The following is a 12,406-nucleotide window of genomic DNA, read 5'->3' on the forward strand; positions in this document are numbered from 1 at the left end:
CTGCTGCTCCTGCTGCTCCTGCTGCCTGTCTCCTCACGTTTTTAGGATCACTACTAAAAACAGCAGCAAACAGTGCAGCAAACAGCAGCAGGATGACAACTGAATCAAGTTCTGAGTACCTTAAATTATTGCTCTTATTCTTTTTTTGTTTTGGGGGACTTTTTTTTAAATCTATTTTCTGTTAAGTCCTTCAGTACCTGAACGATGTGAAGCCAAAAACCTTCCTGTTTGTTATTCATTCCTGCTCCAGCTACAAGCCTTTGCATGTTTTACTGGAATAATTAAGTGGAACAAAAATAGTTGGTTTTTAAAATTTGCATATATAGAGAGAGAGATAAACACCATGCATAAAGGGGCTGGGGGCATCATAGATTAAAAACAATATCCCCAACTTGAAACATCTTTTCATTCAGTTCATCATGGAGAGATAATGGCATTAGAAAATCCATCTGAGAAGCATCCCAGAGTCTCACAATGACTCTGGACAAGCTGCAGAGATCCACAACTTTACTCTCTAAGAGTCTATTGACAGCATTATTTCTTCACTTAACAAAATTGACCTTTAGGGAGAAGGTTAGTGTTGGAAAACCAAAACATAAAGAAAGTTTAATTGTATAGTACAATTCAGTACAAAGATAATTCAATGTGCTTTACATGAATTAAATAATCATATAGAAAGAAACTAACAGGAGAATGAAAGCAAGTAAAGACAAATACATTTGTAGTAAAACAAGTGAAGCTGTCAGACCAGAAAACTTAAACTAATGATATCACAGTTAACAATTTAATTTCAGTGGTCAAAGGCAGTTCTGTACAAAAATGTTTTTAACCTTGACTCAAAATAACAAGAAGCAAACAGAGAGAAGAAGGTTCTCTGGATGGAGGGATTAAATTTAATGACCGGAAAACATAAAACCCAAAATTAAACAAGAACAACAAGTGATGTTTAAACAGTTTATTAGAATATGAAACTTCTGGAGGTCGGGAGGGATTGACCAGAGTCAGCAACCGGAAGGAGATTGGACTGTTGAGTGACCAGACAGAAACAGAGGGAAATGTTTCTAGTGTTGGATTCTGATTTATTAACCTTATCGGTGTTTGGGGACAAACTTTGAGGTTCTGAAGAAGCTGGTTGGTGTGTGACATCACTGGTGAACCTCTTAGGATTCATGAATCCATCCAGGTTCTTTGACAGTTACTAGTTGGTCCAGGGGAATGCAAAGGGACAGATCAGTGAGAGCAGAGACAGGCAGGATGATCAAGGAGACAAACCAGAGTTTGGAATCCAAGAGCCGGTCGAGAATCAAAGCCTAATCCAGAGACAATCCAGAGGTAAATCCGACAGTAAGGTCAGGGCAAAGAAAACTGGTCAAAGTTTAAAAAACAGACTACAACAGGTCAGATAAGGTTCAGGCAGGCTCAGAGAATCAGGAGGCAGAATCGGGTCAGAATCAGGCAGGCAGGTTTGCAGGAATACTGGATAGAGCTCACCAATGGCTGCTAAAAATCGGGCACTAGTGACTGGTCTGAGAGCTGGTTATATAGACAAAGTAAACAGGCTGATAGGAAACAGGGTGAAGGTGAAAGGTGTGTTAAATCCTGAATCAATCGAGCACTAGTGAGAGGAATCATGGCATCAAAATATTGCTCTTTGAGGCTCTTTGAGAATGTTATTCATGGAGGAAAACCATAACCTGGGGGGAAAAATGGAAGAAAAACGTGTTGGAGGATACAAACCGCTTTAAGGGACATTGTGTAACAATTTCTCTTTAAATAACTGCCTGAGATTGATGACTGCATTTACGCTGATGTATCGGTGGTCGGAGAACAGGCAAGAGATAATCCAGAGGGCGAAGCAAAAGCCAATGTCAGTGATGTGCTCGGTTCTCAGAGCCAGGAGGTCAGAGATCCGGTGATATGCCGAGTGGGAATCCAGAACGGAGTCGGGTCACAGTTCCAGGAACACAAACAGGAAGAGATCTGGTAGGAGTCAAAAGACAGGTCAGGCAAACAAATCAGAATGGGAACAGACAGGCTCAGAGGTCAAGAGGCACAACGGGTCAGGATCAGGTAATCAGAATACAGGAACGCTAGATTAAGTCTCAACAACAGCTCAAAGTAATCTGGCACTTATGACTGGTCTGAAGGCTGGTTAAATACAGACAAATTAATGTGGATCAGATAAACGGGTAATGAGAACTGGGCTGAGCTAAGCAGGTGTGTAAAATGATTAATCAGACCAGGCACTAGTGCTGATATCATGACAGAACTGTAGGTTGATTTGGGTTTAGCTTTTAAAGCAGGAGCAATCACTGGCTTTTTGTCACAGTAAATGCCAGCTCACACAATTCACTTCACTACGGATGACATGGTTACATCTGCTTTGTCAAGAGTTTTTGACACACAGCGGCTACTTTTCCCTAAATATGTGTTTGAGGCAGTGACCTACTGAGGGTTAGTGTTCAGTCAAATTCCCCCATTTCAAAGCTAGATTACAGTAATTATAACACAATATCCATTTTAGACACAGAAAGAGATTAACTTTCCTGGTGGAGAACTACCGTTAACTTGGAGCGAGTGCTATGGTGTAGATCAAAGCATATAAATTTGTTAGATTGGGGCAGCCAAAGCAAATTATAAGTATCTGTGACAAAACACAAATCCAGGCTTAGCTAATATGGAAAAACTAATGTCCAAATTCTCTGCCTCTGGTCTGCAAAGCTAAGAGAGAGATACCCTAACAGACAGACTGAATGCTTATCACTCTATAGTTTTTTATTTACAAAAAAAAAAAAAGAAATATTGCCCTATAAATGTTTTTTCGAAACAATTCATAATTATACATTACTTTGTAATGATTTATCAGAAACATCCCTTAAAATTACATAAAAGCTTTTTGCCGTAGCATTAAAAAAGTAAGACAGACAGACATACATTGGGGGGATGAGAGAGAGCAAAGGGACTGGCTCACAGCATCAGAAAGGAGGTGTGAGCCATCACCCCTGTTGACCGTCCATCACTAGAACAGCAGGTGCTACCTTTCTCATACAGTCCCAGTTACTAAAGCAGGAAAGAAAAACGTTGGATCTGAGTATTGTGGCTCAAAATAGAATTTGTGAATAACAAAATTAAACCCGCTATTAATTGTCCAACAGAGCTGCCCACGAGGATCTGTTTAACCCGGCAGATATTGCACCGTACTCTAAATCTGAGTGCACACTTGATCAAAATTATTGTGAAATATCTCTCCTCACATTTTTTGCCATCATTGTGTGTAACTTGGTCATAGTGGCACCTGCTGTTTCCATCCCTGGCATCCACATATCTGATCACGCATGAGATCCCACAGCCCTGAAAGCGCACACTCCCACACACATTAATATTGATGTAGCAAAACGCCTGTGGCCGATCCATGGCCCTGGAATATGAGAGATGGACATGTTACATTATCAAACTCAAAGGGAATGCACAAAAGCAGTTCCTTTTTATCATGGAAGCCATGTGCAGCACACTACTTGTGCAGAGCAGTAAGCTCAGATTCCACCAAGGAAAACTAATTGAAAAGGCCTCAAGGCCAGGAAGTCGGGGAGACCGATAGCACTGATTACAGCAAATGACCGCACTGACAGCGTCCAGGAGAGAAAAGAAAAACGCTAATTGAATTAAATCAGTTGCTTTTGCAAAGCTATATTCATACATTAGAAGACAAGCTCCGACTGTAAACAAGAAGCAGAGAACCCTAAATTGAATAACGATCCCTGCAATAAAAAAGGGGGAAATCTGTTTTTAAACAGTCTGTTTTTTTAAAGTGTTAAACTCTGGACAATAAAACTTTATTGCAAGATGTCAATGGTTGATGAAGTACAGTATAAGGGCACAGAAACTATCCCAGGTAACTCTGTTTATAACCACTGCGGGGCTTTTGGCAAACAGAGGCAAGATCTGCTGTAGCAGCACAAGGCATCTTAGAAACTATTAAGGAGTCTGAAAATGCAGCATACTGGCCAGTCAGCAAAGGAGTCTCTAAGGTGCATATTTTCAGTTTTAGACTACCCTTTGGCCAGACAATTTCACTTTCACATCAAAGCTATACTGAAGAAAATCACAACAAATATACTAAATGATACGTTGTTTTTCTTCAAACATGGGAAACTTTAAAGATACCATAGTAATCTGCATTTATTTCCCTTCCTTCTGTGCATTTACAGTCATAGTACTTTCTAACTGCATGGACAGAAAACAAAGAGCATTGTGAGTCAAGGATACAGGTGTAGGGATGTTTAGGGCAGGTTAGGTCATAAATCAGCATCAGCATGAGATATGGACATGTCACATGTCACAGTTTAATCCATCATCTAAAAATGGAAACATGTTTGAAACGACTACAGACCTATTGTGACAGTCACTGACAATGTGAACAAGGGGGCATTGATCATAGATGTAACCAATGTTTTCATAAGCCTGTTACAACCAATTGCCTTTTCCCACTGCTTTTTAAGACTTGGGAATCTCTGGAAGGAAATGTATCCTAAAATGATTGAGCAAAAAGCAGCGCATCTACATGAGAAGAGTCATCAGAATGCATGCTACAGCAGCGCTGGCTGACAGACCGCTCAACAATGACCAGCCTTGATGCCAGCATGACTCATAAGCCTGAAGACTTGACATCCATCTGGAATGAAAACACAGCATCAGCTGAAAAAAAATAAAAAAGACTTTCATGTCAAATATATCGTGACATATTTTATCAACATGGAATTTACCATTAAAGCATCACAAATGTGCTGCACTCAGTTATATCCTGACCAATTTTTGTATTAGGTCTGAAAATGAGTCAGCGCTCACCAGAGGCAAGGTCTAACCCCTCAAATCATTAGAAATTATAATTAGGTGCAAAATAGTTGCTAATTCTGGTCTTTCGGCGGTAGCATCTGTAACCTTTTCCACATTTTCGAGTTACATTTACAAAGATCCATGTGTTTTAAACAGATTTTATGTAATAAACACAAAATAGTGCATAACTATAAAGAATGGAAGGAAAATGCTCTATAGCTTACTGCATCTAAAAATCTGCTGCAGCATCTGCATGTCTTTGATTGGAAAATGATAAGAATCTTTTCCATAACTAACAAGGTAACAGTGATCATCAATCAAGCAGCCTTTATCTTTATTCTTGCAAGAATAAGAACAGTTGTAAAGTACATCTGTCCAAAGCAGAGGTCTGTATCTGCTTTAGCATTGACAGGTAAAATACTTGCTCTTGTATCATGATCTGAGACACTAAGAGAGTGAGCTCATACAAAATAGAGTGAACCTTCATTTTGTTCTCAGGCTGTAACCATGATTTATGACATCTGCTTTAAAGGACACAGCTCGTCTTTATCAGGTTACATCACATTATAAGCAAGATTAGATCCAGTAGAAGCATGTTAGAACAGAACCTATTCAGTGTTCATTCATAATTAGACATGAGTTTCAGTCATAGAAATGTGAAAAGCAAGGTTCAGTTGGTTATTATATGAAAAATTTACCACAACATTCTCTACCAGCTTTAGCTGTTTAAAAGCCAGCCAAGCTAAGTGAGAATAGATGGAGAGCATTTTTCAACATTAAAGTCTCATGCATTGCTACAGAATCCTTGCAGGTTGGGACTTTGACTAGGACGTTTAACCAGCTGAATGTTTTTTCTTCACCAATGTGCCTCCTCATCTATCCTCTTTATTCGGTAGCTCCAGACAACTGCTCCACAGTAGAATGCAAAATGCTTTGACCCAGATGCTTATGCACTGCATTTTGGGACTAGTCTTTAAAACTATTATAAGTTTCTATTTTCACTAAAACGTCGACTATGCAATATTAACTTGCTTCCAAATATAACACAAATCTTTCAAACGACTTTGTAATGAAAGCATGCCTTCTACTGACAGACAAAACTGTTCATTTGCTACATATTTTTATTTGTCCTATACATTTGCTCCTCATAAAACTGAAGAATAAGCATCTGTCTTTAGAGAAGAAACCATATTTTGTGATGATTTGAGCTATACCTATGATATTTGTTTGAGGTAAAATGATAAGCTTGTGGGCTGTATTATGTTAAACAGTCAAGTACAGCCATTAAGAAAGATGGAGCTACTAATTTCTGCAGTCGGTGTATGAATGTGGCTGCAACCCAGTCCCCACCGTCCAAAGCAACATCTGGATATGTCCCTCCTGTTCTGGCTGAATGAATTTCATGTTGCTGTTAAGGGACTCAGAGTTTTTCTAAGTGCGCCAAATACATCTTGTTTTCTTTGTTGTCAAAATTGCCCCTTCTCACTATAATTATGTTTGATTCGGTCCATAATTATCTGTAGTGTGCTTTATAATCTAGTGGCCATATTTTGTTTAGTTTAGTGGGCTGACATGCACTGAGAGAACTACTGGATTGCACTAGTGGAAGTGCAATTAAATCAATTTTAACTTCCCCCAAAGAAGAGCCTTTATGATAAAAGCCTTTAAAAAAAATAAAAAAAATACATTTTGTTCCTGCGCTCAAACATACTTTCACATCACACTGAACAAAATGAAGAAGACTGTGAAGAACTGAGCCCATTTATTTAGAGAATAAGGCACAAGCAGAATTTAAGGAGCAGCAGAAATAAACACAAGATGAAATTTGCCCTCTAGACATTTCTAAATGGAGACCATATGGAATAATTCATTTCCGTATTCCACCATGAAAGTAGGAAGTGTGAGTAATCCTCAGGGAGATTTCAACCCAAGTGCAAAGGGAGGGCAGTAATCGTATAATCCTCTATAATGTCATATCGGGCTCTCAAAGCTTATCTACCCTAAACTAACTTTCCCTGAGGAATACTTTCACAGACACAAATGGACCATAAAGAGTGATGAGACCATTTCTTCCCTGTGTAAATTATTTAGCAGCATTTTCTTTAAAAATAGCTGAAATCACAGGAAAATGACAATTTTACTATATAAAATAAATACATTGCTTGCAAAGAAAAAACATATTTTGAAATGTATAAAATTCTATAAAAATAAATATTTGTAGCTGTCCATCAAAAAAATACATCCATCATTTGCAGAATACAATTCATTTACAAAGAAACTGCAGCAAACAGTTAAAGCCTCCTACTAGCTGCTCACAGCTGAAGCAGGAGGGGACTGGATGGGCTGCAGGAACTCTGAGGTGAAGATGGCCTCTGCATACTCCTCCACAACCTCCTGAAACTCTTTAGCCACGTCAGCCAGGGCCTCTGACAGGATCTCCTCAGCCAAGCTGCAGGACAAACACAAGCAGGGATGTTGGACAAAGCAGGCAGAGCAACAAGGTACCATTCTAATCCCACTCAGAATATGGAGTTTAGTACACAGCAGGAACAGCATCACTAATAAAATCAATTATGTGGAAATGTTGGCAGGCTTGTGGGGATCTCGGAGTTAAGGTAAGGAATTGATCTACAGTTGTGTTCGAAATAATAGCAGTGCCTCAACAGCAGCAAGAAAATCACTTGTTTTATTAACATTTCAAACTCTATACCCCAGATAAGTTTCTGGGGGGTAAAATAAAGGTATAGAAAACCAACAAACCCAACAGGACAGCCATGCATACTGTGGATTCTGTGAAATTGAATGATTAACTGAAAAGGGTGTGTTCAAAAAAATAGCAGTGGTGAGTTCAATTAGAGAGGGCATCAATTAGGGAGGGTATTCTGGGAAAAAAGGGTGTTAACAGGTGATCCGTATTTAAGGATCCAGACAACTGGCATGCTGGCTGTGCATTTGTCCTGAAAAAACAAGGAAAATGGGTCGTTCAAGACACTGTTCTGAAGATGAGCGTTTCCTAATAAAAAAATTGATTAAAGAAGGGAAAACATACAAAGAGGTGCAGAAAATCATTGGCTGTTCAGCTAAAATGATCTCAAATGCCCTGAAATGGGAGCAAAAAACTGAAAAACAACCCCTCGAATGGACAGAAGAATAGCCAAACTGGCGAAGACTCAGCCAATGATGGGATCCAAGAGGATCAAGCAAGCCCTTCAGTTGACAGTGAGTACTGTGACAATCAGAAGACGTCTTACTGAGGTTAACCTTCCAGCAAGAAGCCCCCGCAAAGTCCCACTGCTGAGAAAAAGACATGTGCAGAAGCGTTTACAATTTGCCAAAGAGCACATTGACTGGCCTGAAAAGAAATGGCATAATATCTTGTGGACAGATGAAAGCAAGATTGTTCTTTTTGGGTCTAAGGGTCACAGGCAGTATGTCAGACGCCCTGCAAACACAGAATTCAAGCCACAGTACTCACTGAAGACCATTAAGCATGGTGGTGCAAGCATCATGATATGGGGATGTTTTTCATACTATGGTGTTGGTCCGATTCACCGCATACAAGGGATCATGGATCAGTTTCAGTACATCAGGATCCTGGAAGAGGTCATGCTGCCATATGCTGAGGAGGAAATGCCTTTGAGGTGGACCTTTCAACAGGATAATGACCCCAAACACACCAGCAAGCGAGCAAAAGCATGGTTCCAGATGAACAAGATTCAACTGATGGAGTGGCCAGCACAATCCCCGGACCTTAATCCCATTGAAAACTTGTGGGCTGACATAAAAAGTGCAGTGCATGAGGCAAAACCAAGAAACGCTGAGGAATTGTGGAATACAGTGCAATTATCCTGGGCTGCAATACCTGTGGAACGATGCCAGAAGTTGGTTGACTCCATGCACCACAGATGTGAAGCAGTCATCAGAAACCGTGGTTTTGCAACAAAATATTAGTTTAGGATACTCAGCTAGGTTCACTTATCAAGAATTTCTTTGTTTGTACAGTACATTTTTGAGTTTCCAAGGAAAGATGGCAACACTGCTATTCTTTTGAACATGCCATTTCTTACTTTATTTGAAATATTATTATTATTATTTAAGTTTTGATGACTTTGCGCAATTGTTTTGCTTTGGAATAGAATGTACTGTGTCCCCAATGTATCTGTGTTCATTAAAGTACAATTTCTTTGAAGAATTTTGACATTTACTCATTTTTCTAAAGGCACTGCTATTATTTCGAACACAACTGTACATTCTCTAGTGAACACACTCAGAGACTGTATTGTAATTCACACTAATTCCATTAATTGATAAAATACCAAAAATAATTCCAATTTCAAACTTCTCCGTCTTTCTAAATAAAAGTAAACCCTAGATATGCAGCAGCAGTTCTTTATAAATGCGTGATATCACTACCCCTATCTAATAGAATTACTGAGTGTTTATTGTAGTAAGGATGGAAAAAAACAGTTAAATGTTGTTCTTATGTGTTGCTTTAGTTTTATTTTTGAGAAATTAGAATGAGCAAAAACCAGTATCATCATCACTCTTGATAAGGGTTCCTATCTCATGGGAATAAGAGAGAATTAAAATGTACAGGGACTGGAAAATGTTGAACTTTAGTTTTTAGGTCTAACCTTACTTCACTAAGAGACATTAGAACCACTCCCTCCATAACTGCGGAAGAAGTATCTAAATGTTGGTCCATTTCCAGCTCCATCCTCTCTTTACTCTTCAACAAGATAGGTTCCTTAAAGACTCCAGATAAGGAGCACTTACTTTCTTGTGCAAAATGAAAATGAATAAATAAAAATAATAATTGCAAGTGCAATTTGTAGTCTACATAAATTGCATAATGGATAATAGGTTCAAAACTTGTTTGGACTGTCCTATTGAAATGAGAAGATTGCATGTTTTACTGGGTATTGGGGTAGCTGTGAAATGAGGATTCTGAAAAAGTAGTAAAAACACTAATAACAATATAAATGACAATAATGATGAACAATATTTGGAATTCACTCCAATATAAGCATCTTTAAGAGCTATTAAACAAAGGGAAAAGCATTTAAAAAGAGGACGAAAAAAAGAGAAATTATCAACCATAAAATCTGGAAAAGCTGACATGTTTATCAGTCAGCTGTTTTCTAGACCCCATCAAAGTGCATTTATAAGGGTGGAATTCCCCTAAAAGACACAGTGCCTCTGATACTGTCAGATTTACATACAAATTAAGAAGAATTATTTAAAACTACATCGGAACAAGGTAGGAACGCACAATTTAAGGGATGAATGGCAGATTTTTTTTCAAATTCTTCTCCCCACTTTTAAGTCCCTCTACAGGCTTTGTGGTATTTTGTTGTTCACTGGTGGCTGTTAGTATTTAGTTAATATGTCAGTTAACGTGCCACTATTTTTTACTTCCAATTATGGTTGGTTTTTGTTTATTCATTTTGCTTTAACTGCAGTAAAACTGTTAGATTCAGACATAATTTTCCCTACTAATACTTTTCTGTCCAAATATGTTGCGTAAAGCCTCTCCCCATCCTCTGTCATTACAACTAAGCCTCCCTCTTGCTACAACAATCGCAGACATTTGTGCACGTGTTGCCTCTCGCTTTCAAACTTGCTTTAAGTAGATGGAGTAACTTTCCCTGCAGTTCGTTTAGGTTTGATAAACTGAATCCATGATAACGTTTTTTCATATCCTCCCAGATTTCTGTCCATTCTGCTGATCAACACATGTTGTGCATATTTATGAAGGCAAACATGCTCAATGTAGTCACTGTCACAGGTACAATTTCAGCTGCAGCTGCTTAGTAATTCAGCTTTGCCTAAGCTATCAGGTTTGCACATGTTATTATACATAAACACTTAGAAGATCTGGCCCCATGTAAACTTAAATTTGTTCATTTTGTGGCAGAGACTCACCAGCCTCGAAGGATAAATCTTTTCCTCTAATGGAGAACAGAATACAGAAGAGGGCTCCCTTCCTATTTCAAACTATTCCAGCACATGCTTAGGGTCATAGCCTGAAGACCCCAATAAAATAACCTCAGCATGAAGCAAAAAATGAGACCCTGAAGTCACAGTATTACTTCAAAGATGCAGCCCCGGTGAAATTAAAGCAGTGATTTGGAATAACTCATCGTAACACCCAGAACACAGGCACAGCCCTTGCTTTGGTTATGCAATATGAATTAAAAGCATCATTTAAGGATTTGCTAAGATTAGAAAAAACAAAACACTAATTCTTGAAAATAGATGTGCAGCCAATCCAGCTAAACATGTGATGCAACACTGTGTCTTTTAGGGTAATTCCACCCTTATAAATGAACTTAAATTGGGTCTAGAAGACGAGATAGAAAACCCCCAGCAAGCCAAAGTAGGAACATTATCTGGGTCAACACACACACCACACACACACCCACACACACACATCACAGCAGGAAGGGCTGGGATCCTGCTGAAGAAGTCTGCCTCCCCAAGAAAACCTCATCAAATATTTTTGATCCCAGGAAAGCAAAAATAAGGTTTTGCTCAACATTTAAAAGAGTAAAAAGAATAATGTTTTTATAAAGATCGACACAAAAAATAGGGCAGATTGAAAAGTTATTGATCGGAACCGCCATTAATAGGAATTGCAAATAATATCTCTGAGCCACGCTTGCTGCTCTGAACAACTCCCTATGCTTCTTCACTAATTATGTTGGGTGAGACTAACGTAATTTAGGTCTCAGAATGAGGAAGTTCATCCAAACACTGTGTTATTCTCTTCTTTGATTTAGCAATATCTAGAGCTTAGAGGTAGTATGCTTTTCTATATTTTGGTGATGCTGGTGATGATCTTTGTAGCAATCAGTCTGCTAGCAGACGGCTTGAATGATATCTTCCAGGTGGTGTAGCAGCACAGTAGCACCCGCTGCTCATTACCATCTCATCACTCAGAACGGATGTTGCGCGGATTGAAGAAAGGGGTGTAAAAATCTATGTGTCTGGTATCTGCCTTCAAAAAGACCACAATAATTGGATATCCTCACACAGTATTATTTTTTTCCTTCCTCTTAAATCAGATCTGAAAAAGAAATTTATCTCAAATTGATTTTAGTTTGCTGATATGGGACTAATAATAGGCATGTAATACATGAACTCACATCATGGAAGGAAATGTGCAAACGATGAAAACGTTTCATTTATTTTTCATGATAATGCTACCAGGAATACCAGGAATCTACAACCTGTGGCTCCTCCATCACAATAGTTTTCTATAACTATGACTACAGCCCATATAGAAACAAATGCTTTTAAATATAAAACCCAGAAGAAGGTTGGTTTTAACAATTATCTGTTCATATGCAACAAATCTGGGAAATTTTCAAAACTGGATTACTGGATTTAGATTCCTTTTTTTATCATTATGTTTTAAATGCTGCCTTTATTTTGAGTGGTACTAGTTTTCATTCATTTTCCAAAATATGGAAATTACTCACTTGGCTTTTCCCTTTATAAAATGTTAATCTTTTCTCTGCTCTAAAATGTCTGACTAATAATTATACTTTCAACAGTCTTAATGAAATAA

General features: G+C 38.4%; 1 protein-coding gene across 2 annotated transcripts in view; it reads right to left on the reverse strand.

Annotated features, from left to right (window-relative positions):
- Positions 1–6,576: 6,576 nt before the first annotated feature.
- Positions 6,577–12,406, reverse strand: part of kiaa0753 (KIAA0753 ortholog) — a 31,677-nt gene continuing 25,847 nt past the window's right edge. For both annotated transcript variants that reach the window (XM_038303454.1, XM_038303453.1), the window contains exon 18: positions 6,577–7,282. In XM_038303454.1, the coding sequence (XP_038159382.1) occupies positions 7,138–7,282 (145 nt within the window). In that variant the 3' untranslated portion in view covers positions 6,577–7,137. The remainder of the gene's footprint in view (positions 7,283–12,406) is intronic.

Source organism: Cyprinodon tularosa, unplaced genomic scaffold (genome assembly GCF_016077235.1).
Source record: "Cyprinodon tularosa strain WSP-4 unplaced genomic scaffold, ASM1607723v1 ctg51, whole genome shotgun sequence".
In the NCBI taxonomy this organism is placed as follows: domain Eukaryota; kingdom Metazoa; phylum Chordata; class Actinopteri; order Cyprinodontiformes; family Cyprinodontidae; genus Cyprinodon; species Cyprinodon tularosa.